The following is a 12,873-nucleotide window of genomic DNA, read 5'->3' on the forward strand; positions in this document are numbered from 1 at the left end:
ATACAAAAATATGTGACCGACGCTAATTAATCTAAAAAATATTAACTCCTAACATTCTTCTTAAAAATATTACAAATTAAATAAAATGATCATTTGAATTCAAATATACCGAACCTATATTATATAGGAGAAAGAAACAATTATAATTGAATACAAAACGTGTTCGTAATAAATGGAACCTAATATTCTAGCTAATTTTATTAAATAAAATCCCGTCACATATGTATTTTTTTTTATAATAAACACCATTTTGAAATTAATTTTTTTAACAAGTAAAAAATATATATTATTAATTAAAAAACAATTTATAAAACTTTCACATATAATATATAAAAAATTTTTATTTCTGTAATTTTTAATTGTTCTTAATTATAAAAAAATTATATAATATATATAATTAAAATTAGGGAAAGTATGATGAACCAATGGAATATTTGTACAATGTGTACAATGAAGATTTATGGAGTATTAGAAATATAACTATTTGTGTTACCTTTTTCTATTAGCCGAAACTTTTGGGATGAGTGGTATCATGACATAATATTAGAGCGCTAGATCCGAAAGATCAAGAATTTGATCCTTGATGAACCCCCAAAATCAATTTAAACTTTTGAGAAGATGTTTAAGTTGATATCTGAGTTTCTACCTTAAAAATCACTAAAACACCGGTACCGGTATACTTGAAAACTTTCCTCATACATATGGCAACACCATTAGCAATTTCATGAAAGAGAATAAGTTTGATTGAGCAACAATGGTGTACCATATTGTGGCTGTGCCATACCCTGGCAGAGGCCATGTGACTCCCATGATGAACCTCTGCAAATCCTTATTAATTTCTTCAAGAAATCACATTCTCATCACCTTTGTTGTGACACAAGAATGGCAAACCTTAATCAACAAGAACACCAATCATGCTCATGCTGATAGCATTAGAATCTGTACCATTCCAAACGTTCTGCCATCAGAGGAAGTTCGCGGCAACGACTTCCCAGGATTCTATGAAGCAGTGATGACAAAGATGGAAGAACCCTTTGAGGCAGTGATTGATGAGATTAATGGCAATGTGAATGTGGATCTCATCATTGCTGACACTGAGCTTCTTTGGGCTCATGCTGTTGCCACTCGTAGATTGCTTCCTTTGGCTTTGCTTTGGACTGCTTCTGCTTCAGTCTTCTCCATGTTTCTTCATCATCAACTCTTTCTGGAAAATCACTCTTTCGGTAACAACAAATTCAAATTCAAAAATGCTTTCCACGCTAAAACTAATCATCAGGATTAGTTACAATTTATTTCTATATAAATATGCATGTATATTTTGTCTTTCAATATCTATTCTGCGATGTATTAATAATTAATTTTAATGCCTGATTTTAATATATACCTAATATAAGTAATTAAAATTAATAGATGAATTATCCTAGTTAGATATGGTGTTTTTTTTTACCCTGACTTATAAAGCAAAACATTATAGATATATGAGAAAAAGGAAAATAAAAAATGCTTTATGTGCAAAAAAAATCAGCCTACCAAATTTGTTGTTTAATTTATTTTTAATATATATTTTATTTTTTTTTTATAAATAATATAGTTTGTAAAAAAATACACTTTATTTGACCAACTATTAAGACTCTAAAAAATTTACTATTTTTTTTAGTATTTCATTATGTGAACATACTATTTAGATTCCACTCATTTAACTCTAGGGTAAATGTATTTGAATTTAGAAGTTAGAACACAATCTAGATTTGAAGAAGCTATCCATGTTTTGTTGAGTTACTGTTCTATTTTTCTTTTCAAGAGTGATAAAATAGGTGTTGATAAAGTACATAGAATGTATGAATGTTCAAAAAATGTTTCTTATTGAATTTTGATTTTCCAAGCAGAGAATGGAGAAAAACGTGTAGATTACATCCCTGGCGTTTCCCCATTAAGGATATCAGATTTGCCTTCAATTTTCCATGACAAGAATGGAAAAGTGTTGCAACTATACTTGCAATGCATATCAAAGGTCCAATATGCAAAATACCTTCTTTTCAATTCAATCTATGAGATTGAACCAAATGCAATAGACACTCTAAAATCCAAATACTCTTTCCCACTCTACACAATTGGGCCTTTAATTCCATTCTATGAAGCAACCAACAATGAACACATCAATTACATGCAGTGGCTTGATTCTCATCCAAAAGGGTCTGTTCTATACATATCCTTAGGAAGTTATCTTTCAATTTCAAAGGAGCAAATGGAAGAACTTGTTGTTGGGTTATGTGATAGTGGTGTGAGATTCTTGATGGTGTACCGTGGACCAAACAAAACACTCTTAAGTCAAAATAGTAACAGTGGTTTATTTGTGCCTTGGTGTGACCAATTGAGGGTGTTGTCACATAACTCTATAGGTGGTTTTTTGTCACATTGTGGTTGGAATTCAGTGTTGGAAGCTATGTTTTGTGGTGTTCCTGTTCTAACATTTCCAATTTCTATTGATCAAGTTCCTAATAGTAAGCAAATTGTTGAGGATTTGAAGGTTGGTGTTAAGATGAAAGAAAGATTAGGGACTAATAACAAAGAAAATGATGTTGTGATGAGAAAAGAAATTGCTAGGATTGTAAAAGGGTTTATGGATTTTGAGAGCAGGGGAGGGAGAGAGTTAAGGGAAAGAGCAAATAAGGTTAGAGAAGTTTGTAGGAATACAATTGTGGAAGGTGGATCTTCTGTGCAGAATCTCAATGCATTTCTTGAAGACATTTTGTAAAGCAATTAATGCATCAAGTACCCATGAACTTTGCATTCAATAAATAAATTATGATCTTATAGAACTTTTTCAATGTGTTAAGTTGGATTGCAATAATAGGCCCTTATATATAGCAGATTTTATTGTATAAAGTCACTTCATTCACTCTTATTTCCCAGTGATTAATAACTAGAGACAAAAGTTTAGAGCTTAGATATATTATCGACAAAATTGAAAATTGTCAAATTACTATATATGTTCATAAGATAAGTAGAGAATGACATTTTTTTTTCTAATAATTTTTTAACATAAAAAATCTAATTTGATCATTAGACTGTATTTATTTATAAATACAGAATACTGAAATAAAATTATAGAAATATAAAATTATATTGAATAGATGAAACATGTACATAGATATTATATTTTGAGATACTTTTATTATTTTTATTAATTTTTTATAATAATACTTTTATCATTATATTTTTTTTCTAAATTTTTGTATAATTTAACTGTGGAACAATGTTGAATCTATTTAAAAAATTTTAAATATTAAAATTAAATTAGAATGTGGTCTAAATATTGAAAATTAAAATAATAGTTTAACTTATATTATTATTATTATTATTATTATTATTATTATTATATTTATAATTTTTTAAAGGTTTAATTACTCTGCAGGTCCTTATAGTTTTACCGAATTTTCAATTAGATTCCTATACTTTTTTTCTTTTCAATTGGGTCCCTATATGTGATTTTTTTTCAATTAAATCCCTGCCATGTGTATAACGTTAAAGATAATAGAATATTCTTGGTAAAAAACAAATATTCTTGTCATTTGGTTGGAGTGGCTAGCTGAACAAACATGTATTATTCCAAAATACCAAAAGCACCCCTTGCATTTTATCCCAAGGAAAAAAAGAAACCCTAAGGCTCTCTCTGGAAAACGCATCCATCGTCTCCTGCTTCCCCTGTTTCGGGCCGTCATTGTCATCCGTCGTTGGCATCATCTGCAACGAACGCTTGGTGGTCTGCTGTTCGTCGCCTCCTTCTCTTTGCGCCGGTCTGCTCTGCTCTGTTTTGTTCAGAGGTGGTCTGCGCATTTTCCCGTTGCCGTCCGTCTCGGTGAAGCCCATCGCCATCGCTGCACCGCATCGAGCCGAGCCTTGTAGCGCCTGGCCTCCCGTCCTCGCGTTGTGCGTCTGCTCCATCTCCCTGCACTCGAACTGTCTGTCTGAACACAGGTGAAGATAAAAAGCTTCTTTTTTCGGTTTTAAAACTTGATGTGTATACTAATTTTTTTTTTAAATATGACATTGGTTGAATATCTATTTCTTGAATTGATTTCTGGATTGTTTTGATAATGGTTTATTTAGGGTTTACAATATCGATATTTATCTACATAGATTTCGTTAATGGGTGAATTGAAATATAAATTAATTTTGCTAATGATGAATTTTGTTTATTCTTGATTGTTGGTTGTTGTTACTGTGACGATGCTACTTTAAATGGATTTTGTTTCTGTTTTTATTAATGTAGTGATGGGGGATTCAGAATTTACTATAGACATACATCACGATGGCAAGTTTCATGATATAGGAAATGGGCTAGAATATTCGAGGGGAAGGGTATGTTGGAAGATATGCATTTTGAGCTCGATGAATGAAGTTTGCAAGAAATAGTTAGTGAATTGCAGAAGTTAGGGTACAAAAGATATGCTAAGATATGGTACTGTGAACCAGGTTGTTAATTGAACTCAGGTCTTAGAGAGTTGATGAGTAATGGAGATGCAATGAAAATGGATAGGTTGTTAGTGTTACAGACTGTTAAGCATTGCTCGGTGTATGTTATTGATGGCTGCAGGAAAGGTAATGGTGTTGAGATATGTTTGAATGATAAGAATTATGTTCCAACTGAAGTTGAGTACAGTGACAGTGGTTTCGTAGAAGTAGAAGTTGAAGGTGAATCAGAACATCTAGTGAGGAGAATAGATTTGATGACAGTGCTGATGATAGAGACCACGAGAATCATTTTGGGTTTGATGTTGAAGACGAAAATGATGGTAGAGTTAGAAATGCTTTTGGGGGTTTGATGGCCTGTTAAATGAACATGACAATGCTCAAATTGCTGGTGTTGATGCTGCTGTGAATGATGCCGCTGTTAGGGGTGATGTTGAAGTTGGAGAGATTTTTTAGGGTTATGAAACTGAAGATATTGATAGTTATGAGGAAGATTCGGATAATATAATTAAGAATAGAAAACATCCTAAATATAATAAGGCTGAGATGAGTAGGGAATATATGTTTAAGGTGGAGTTGGAGTTCAAGTCACTTGGTCAGTTTAAGGATGCTATTAGAGAAGATATTCTTGGACCTTTATTAAAGAGAAGATGTTCTTAGACCTTTATTTTGGATTAGATATGTGGCATGTTATATAACCATTTATTTTGTGATATTTTGTGTACGTATGATTTACAGAAACACTTACTTAATGGATATCTAGATATGTGGCTTATTATACGACCACTTTTTCCTGCAACTTGTTGAGCAATAAAAAAATTTTAAATATTCACATTGATAAAGTTTCTTTTCAACTATGATTTCATTGTTATGCACACACAAAATACATCAAAATACAAAATTTATTCTAACTAAACATAATTAGCAGTAATTGGATTGAAGCCATAGAATCCCTTACATTAGAATTTCATAACACAAATAACATTAAACTTTTACAAACCACATTCCAATTATTAAGACTAGCAAAAACATAAATAACATATATTGTATTTTACATTGAATTTTTATATTGTCATCCAATCTCCCAACTTGTTCTTGGAGAATATTGAACTCATCACATAATCTACCCACACAAGCATCTATTTCTCTGACTTCAACAATCAATCTCTCCATCTCCACGTTTAGCCTCTCTATCTTTCTTTCTTATGCATCTAATTTCCTCATTTCACCCTCCAACTTAGTACAATTTTGTGTTCCAACAACTTCAACAGCAGCAGTAGATACGTTACTTCTTGCACCAACTTCATCAACCCACTCAAAAAATTTGCATCTTCTATTAAAATTCTTTGTTGTTCCTGAAATTTGAAGGTTCAGAGTGTCACTGCAAAAACAATGAACCTTCCTTTTCTTATCCTTTGGCCATCCATTATTTGTACAGTCATCATCCTCAATCCACTCAAAATCATCAATCCACTAAAAAATGTTGCATTTTGATATCTTCCCACAAGTAACTTACTTCCTACCATGGTCAGAAACGGCTGAGGAACGGTGGACGGTAATTGTTTCTCCACAAAAATACATGTGTCTTCTTTTTTTTGGGTTGGAACTTTTGGAAACACAGCTTCTCGAAGAGAGAATGAAAGAGGTTCTTTGACTTTGAGCCATAAGTTTGTAGAAGATGAAAACTGAAAATGAAAAACGGGAAAGAAGAGAAACCTCATATAAGTCACAAACATGGAGTGTTTATAGGTGAAAGACAAAGGTAAATAAGTTATTTCACAATTCACTAATGTTTTTTGTGATGTTAAACGTTAATAGGGACTTAATTTAAAAAAATCACGTAAAAAGGCTTAATTAAAAAAAAATTATAGAGACTTAATTAAAAATTTAATAAAATTATAAGGACCTGTAGAATAATTAAATCTTTTTTAAATATATAAAATATAATTTTTACTATGTTGTCATTGGAGCAAGCTAAGTCACTTATCTCAGTTATCTGGTAGGACTTAGCTAGGAGCGAGTTATTCAAATAGCTCCACATATATAAGAAAGGGCCTCAATAAGAGAATTGATGATTGAAATATATCCACGTGAATTTAATTTCTCATGTATTTTTTTTAAAGTTAGCCATTATTATTTATATATTTTTTAGGATAAGTTACATAATTAAATAATTTAAAATTTAATATTACACAAATACAAAAAATGAAAAATGGTTATATTTGAGCAAATTAAAGATGCATTTACTTTTTATTTTATTGTTTTGTCTCCGTATGTAATAGCAAGTGTTCTACATGTAATATTTTTAGAATTTTATATATGGGGTAGATTTTAGTATGTTTATAACTACAATGATCATGTAAATATTATTAAAATTAAAGTTATATTTTTATATGTTAATAATACTTTTTTAATAATATTTTTTAAAAGATGTTGCTAATAAAAAGTATTATTTTAATTTTAGTAATATATATTTTTTGAAACATTATAACTATAATAGCTAGTATATGTATAATAGAATGTACGTTTTAAATTAAGAGTATTATATATGTATTATTTGGTATATAATTTTTTATGTATATCTTTTTTATTTAAAATTAAAATAAAAAATTAAAACAAATCACTCTGTAAACTTGTAAAAAGAGAGATATTTTAGTATAATTACTATATTATTTTTTTTCATATAAGTATATAAAATACATGACTAAAAATTTTGATATATATTCAAGGATAGAGTATTTTTAAACGTATATATATGTAAATGCATGAATTTTTCATTAATTTAAAAAATAAAAAGAGGTAATAAATCTGAGGGAAAAAATGAACGTTCATAAATAACTTTTTCTTATAAGAAAAATATTGCATGGATATAAAAAACCAATTAATAAATTAATTATTATATATTTGTATATAAACACATATATTATTTAATTTAATTTTTAATGTATATTTTATAATATATTTTATATTATTAGTTAATTCTGTGACTATTTTTGTGTACACATAGTATATTATTCTTATAAAAAATATTATGTATGTACTAAAATTAGCCACTATATATTTATGTATCAATATATTTGTTGGGACACAACATGACATACACGCTAATGTATGAATCTTAAAATCTTATAAGATACGAAGATATTGATATATATAAATTATAAATTATTTTTTAGATAAATATGTAATAATATTTTGATATTTTATTGATATTAAAATATAAATTAATTTTTATTATTTTTAATATTTTATTGAGTAAAGTATCGTTTTTGTCTTCAACGTTTGGGGTAAGTCCCAAAGTTGTTTCTAACGTTTCAATCGTTCTATTTAAACCTCTAACGTTTCAAAATTGACTCAATGTTGTCTTGCCGTTAGGGATCCGTTAACAGAATTGACGGCAGGACAAGATTGAGATGATTTTGAAATGTTAGGGCTTAAATAGGACGAAAACGTTGAGGACAAAAATGATACATAGAAATAAATTTTAGTTTTATCCTTTAATAATATCAATTTTTTACATCTAAGTAAATTATATTTAATCACATTACTTTTGTTCTAAATAAATTTTTTTATATAATTTTACACTTAAAATTATAAGTTAATATAAAAATATAAAAAAATTTATTTAGAATAAAAGTAGTGTGATTAAATATAATTTACTTAGATGTGATTAAAAAATAATTGAATATTATACATAGTAAAAAATAATATTATTAAAGAATAAAATTAAAATTTATTTCTATGTATCGTTTTTGTCCCCAACATTTTCGTTCTATTTAAGTCCTTAACGTTTTAAAATTGTTTCAATTGTCCCGCCGTCAATTCTGTTAACGAATCCCTAACGGCAGGATAATATTGAGTCAATTTTGAAACATTAGGAATTTAAATAGGACGATTGAAATGTTAAAAACAATAAACTTTAAGACTTACCCCAAATATTAAGGATAAAACCAATACTTTACTCATGTCTTATTTTAATTACATAAAATATTTAAAATATTTTTTATTTTAAAATAATATATACTATTTTTAATTTTATTTCAAGAATATATGCTAAAAATAAAATTGTATATGCTGATATGTTATATGATATATAAATGTGTTTAAACATATTTAAAAAAATATTTTTTATTAAGACACGATTAAACATACGTATCATACAATTGTCACAGGAACTCAATGAAACATCCGTTATTGGTAGATTACTATAAATGAAAGGTAGTTTATTGTGTGTGAGCATTTGAGAAGAATAATCAATAATCTATAGGTTTTGATGGAGTGTGTTGATGATCCTCCAAGAGCGGTGAGGCATGAGCACATGGTGGTTGTGCCGTACCCCTCTTGCGGCCACATAAACCCCATGATGTACCTCTCCAATTCCATTGTCTCCACCAACCCCAACATCCACATCACCTTTGTTGTCACCCAACAATGGCTCCCTTCCATTATTACCAAACAACAAAACAACAACATTCGAATCCATTCCATTCCCAATCTCGTATCCAACGAATCATCGCCCTCTTTTAGTAGCACCGTGGAAGCCGTTATGACCAAAATGGAACCTGCCATAGACAGGTTACTCAATGAAATAGTTGACCAACCACCACCCACGGCTATCATCTACGACGGTTTCTTATATTGGGTTGCAGCTCTTGCAAATCGGAGGAATATTCCGGTGGCTGCTTTTTGGACCACTACAGCTTCCGAATTCTGGCTGCACTCTTTTAACTTGCTGCACCAATATCATCAAAACCTGTTAGGTAAGTGTGGTATCTCACTTGTGAATTCTCTTTTTCAATATTAAAAAATAACAAGAAAAAATGTAAATAATTATTTTTAATAAAAAAGTATTACCCTTATTAATCTTTTAAGAAAACTTGTTAAGAAAAATATTATATATATAGTATTGTAGAAAATAATTGTTTTTTTATTTTAAATATTTGTTTATTGTTAAAAATATAACCATTTATGTTATTTCTTTTTATTAATTTAAATTTTTTGGATGAGTGATTTTATAATATGATATTAAAATTTTATGTTTAAAGAATTTAAAGTTTGATCTTTGATAAATTTTAAAAATAAAAAATAACATAAAACAAATAAAAATTATTTATACAAAAATTAAGTAAATAATATTATTTTTATTATCAATTTAAACTTTTGAAATGGATAATTTTATGAGCCAAATATAATGTATGAATGTTAAACTTTCACGAGGATTTGTTAGCTTTTTTTTTTTATCACATTAGCTATATAAATATTCCTACACTTGTAATAAGTATTATTATTATTATTGTTGTTGTTGTTGTTGTTGTTGTTGTTGTTGTTGTTGTTGTTGTTGTTGTATAACTCACTACTTTTATAAAAACATATTTATATAAATATTTTTATATAATTATAATATTATAAATTATTAAATAATTAAACATATTTAATTTAATATTTTTATTGAATCATCTAACCATTCATATTACTATTTTTAGATGAAACAAAAATGAAGATGTTTCGTAGAACTAACAACCTTTTAAGTATATATGTTTACCATTTTTTTGAAGGACGATGCTCTGAGGATGTTCTCATAACATAAAATATTTTTTTGTAAAAATATTTATGTGTTGTATTATTATTAGACGTATTAATAAATTGATTATTTTTAAATTTTTTAACAAATTAGAATAAAATTGATTTTTTTATAACAATAATAATAAACTCAATTGTTATCAGATCTGGTCGAACCGATCAATTTACATAATTTATTGGATTATGATTTTTCTTTAAAAAAAAATCAAAAATATATTTATCTTTTTATAAAAAAATTTAAACATGATTCGATTTGAATTGTGTAAATCGTTCGGATCAAATCGGGTCTAATAATTATAGTGTGGACAATTGGGTTTATTATTGTTGCTATAATAAATCGATTTGTTCTGATTTATTAAAAAATAAATTATTAATCAGTTTAATAAAAATATCCAATAATATCATGACACATATAAACGTCTTAAAAAAAAGATATTTTAGTGTTTTTATTGGAATGGTTTCCTTTCTTGAAATCTACTGAAAAAATGTAAAAGGTGATAGATAGATTAATATTTTTGAATATTGAATGATATTTAGTGTGATGCATAATTATGATACAGTTGTGTATTTTATTGCGATATTAAAAGTCACTGAAAATTGTTCTTGGCAATTTATAAACAGTAACAATAAGATAAAAAAATAATAAAAAAAAGAAGCGGACTATTAGAAATATAGTGGAAGCAATTTGACGTATAGTAAAAATAATTTGTGAGGGAAATAATAAAATTTGAGATTTACAGCCGCGCTGAGACTCTATTTTTTATCTCTCTCACAAATAGTTGGTAACATGCATCAATCAATACGACAATCATAATCAGGCATTATATAAGTAGCTAAGATTTAAAAAAAAAATCGTGATAGAAACTTGCATGAACAAAGATATAAGTGACAGGTGCGAACAAAAAGAAAAAGGATAAGTGACAGGTTCACTTGAAAAAAGGCATAGTACGTGTCAGAACAGAACACATGAGTATTGTTTTTTGTATTTCTATTAAGAATTCAACACAGAATTGTACTTGTCGAGTTTAAGCAACGGAAAAGACATGTGATAATACGACAATTATATTTAACCTGTGTGGACCTGTGAGTTGTTGGAAATTAAAGTAAGATCAATCAATACTTTTATTCTTATAATAGGATATCAAAATTTTATGTACAATTTACTATAATTAATAGCATTAGTAAGTAGTATCATTTGTACTGATATCATATTTCTAATTATAATATTTATACAAGGAAACAAAATTTTCAATGTGCAGGAGGAAATAGTGACAAACTCGTAGATTATATTCCTGGAAAATCTTGGATTCGTTTAGCGGATATTCCTCTTCTTGACAAGAACAACCAGAAAGTGTTGCATTGGGCTATGAAAAGTTGTGAATCGATGCTTAAATCACATTGCATATTATTGCCCACCTTCTATGACTTAGAATCCAAAGTCATTGATGCTATGAGAGTAAAAACCTCAACACCCATTTACACGGTTGGCCCAAACATACCTTATTTTAGCCTTGAAGAAGAAAATTCAAGAACAAGAAGTGATGTTGATGATAAAAATGTTAATGGCCACGGTTATTATTTAGCGTGGCTAGATACCCAACCCTCTAATTCTGTTTTGTATATCTCATACGGAAGCTTTCTTTCGGTTTCAAGTGCACAAATGGATGAAATTGCTAATGCTTTGAAAAGAAGTGGTGTTAGATTCTTGTGGGTTATACGTGAAGAGGATTCTAGAATAAAAGAGATTTTTGGTAACAACAACATGATGGGTTTGGTGGTACCTTGGTGTGACCAATTGAAAGTGTTGTTACATCCTTCAATAGGGGGTTATTGGACACACTGTGGTTGGAATTCTATAATGGAAGGTGTTTATGGTGGTGTTCCATTTTTAACCTTCCCAATAGGATTGGATCAACCATTGATTAGTAAGATGATAGTTGAGGATTGGATGGTTGGGTGGAGAGTGAAGAAAGATGATAGAAGTGATGCTTTGGTGACAAGTGATGAAATTGTTCCGTTACTCAGGAAATTCATGCAATTGGATAGTGTTGTTGGAAGTGGTATGAGAAAAAGGGCTAAAGAGCTTCAGAGATTGTGTCATCTTGCAATTGCAAAAGGTGGGTCTTCTCAAATTAATATCAAGGCATTTCTGAAGAATATAACATCAAGTGTGGTGTTCAAGCCTAATGGATCAAATGGTAGTGCATAATAATAAGCAAGAAGATTTATTTGAGAATCTCAATTATTGCTTTATGTTGGGTATGTCATGTTATACGACCTTTATATTTTTGAGATAAATAACAAATTATTATTCGAAAGATTTTAATGCTCATAAAATAGTATTTGATTGTTGTTATTGATAAAATAGTTCTTAAAAAATTTTAAAATTTGACAAAATTACTCCTAACATAAAAGATGACATCATAGCAAACAAAAAATCTTAATATAACTGCCGAAATAAGAGTTCCGATGATGGCAGAGAACTCCAACTACATCAAGACCACCACCAACCCCTTCTTCGTCTTGCCTCGTCGGTGCTGGTGAGGGAGGACACGCATGATGGCAACGCTGCCGACACACAAGGGTGGAGCCATATAGTGACAATTTTAATTTTTTACATATAAATTATATGTAAATTTCAATTTAATCTCCTTTGAAATTTTATTTTAGTCTTATTTTATTATGTAAATATTTTTGGTCCCCTAATATTTTATCTAGCTCCGCCCCTAGCAACACAAGAGAGTACAACCCCCTATAGTGTAATGGAGAAGAGCGACGCGTTTACTCCTGTCCATTGCTTCACTTTTGAACCTCTGTTCT

The 12,873-nt window shown here is 28.9% G+C and overlaps 2 protein-coding genes across 2 annotated transcripts; both read left to right on the forward strand.

Moving 5' to 3' along the window:
- Positions 1 to 592: 592 nt before the first annotated feature.
- On the forward strand, positions 593 to 2,819 carry LOC130961855 (UDP-glycosyltransferase 87A2-like). Its single transcript, XM_057887894.1, has 2 exons — positions 593 to 1,223; positions 1,887 to 2,819. The coding sequence occupies exons 1-2, from the start codon at positions 755 to 757 to the stop codon at positions 2,753 to 2,755; spliced, it is 1,338 nt and encodes a 445-aa protein (XP_057743877.1). The 5' UTR covers positions 593 to 754; the 3' UTR covers positions 2,756 to 2,819.
- Positions 2,820 to 8,718: 5,899 nt separating this feature from the next.
- Positions 8,719 to 12,349, forward strand: LOC130962912 (UDP-glycosyltransferase 87A1-like). Its single transcript, XM_057889068.1, has 2 exons — positions 8,719 to 9,233; positions 11,313 to 12,349. Exons 1-2 carry the CDS (start codon positions 8,747 to 8,749, stop codon positions 12,260 to 12,262), a joined length of 1,437 nt encoding a protein of 478 aa, XP_057745051.1. The 5' UTR covers positions 8,719 to 8,746; the 3' UTR covers positions 12,263 to 12,349.
- Positions 12,350 to 12,873: the final 524 nt, after the last annotated feature.

The sequence above is a fragment of the Arachis stenosperma genome, chromosome 1 (genome assembly GCF_014773155.1).
Source record: "Arachis stenosperma cultivar V10309 chromosome 1, arast.V10309.gnm1.PFL2, whole genome shotgun sequence".
NCBI lineage: Eukaryota > Viridiplantae > Streptophyta > Magnoliopsida > Fabales > Fabaceae > Arachis > Arachis stenosperma.

Coding starts and splice junctions, on each gene's coding strand:
- LOC130962912 (XM_057889068.1), top strand. CDS start 8,747: ATGGAGTGTGTTGATGATCCTCCAAGAGCGGTGAGGCATGAGCACATG. Junction 9,234..11,312: donor ATATCATCAAAACCTGTTAG/GTAAGTGTGGTA, acceptor TTCAATGTGCAG/GAGGAAATAGTGACAAACTC.
- LOC130961855 (XM_057887894.1), top strand. CDS start 755: ATGGTGTACCATATTGTGGCTGTGCCATACCCTGGCAGAGGCCATGTG. Junction 1,224..1,886: donor TCTGGAAAATCACTCTTTCG/GTAACAACAAAT, acceptor TTTTCCAAGCAG/AGAATGGAGAAAAACGTGTA.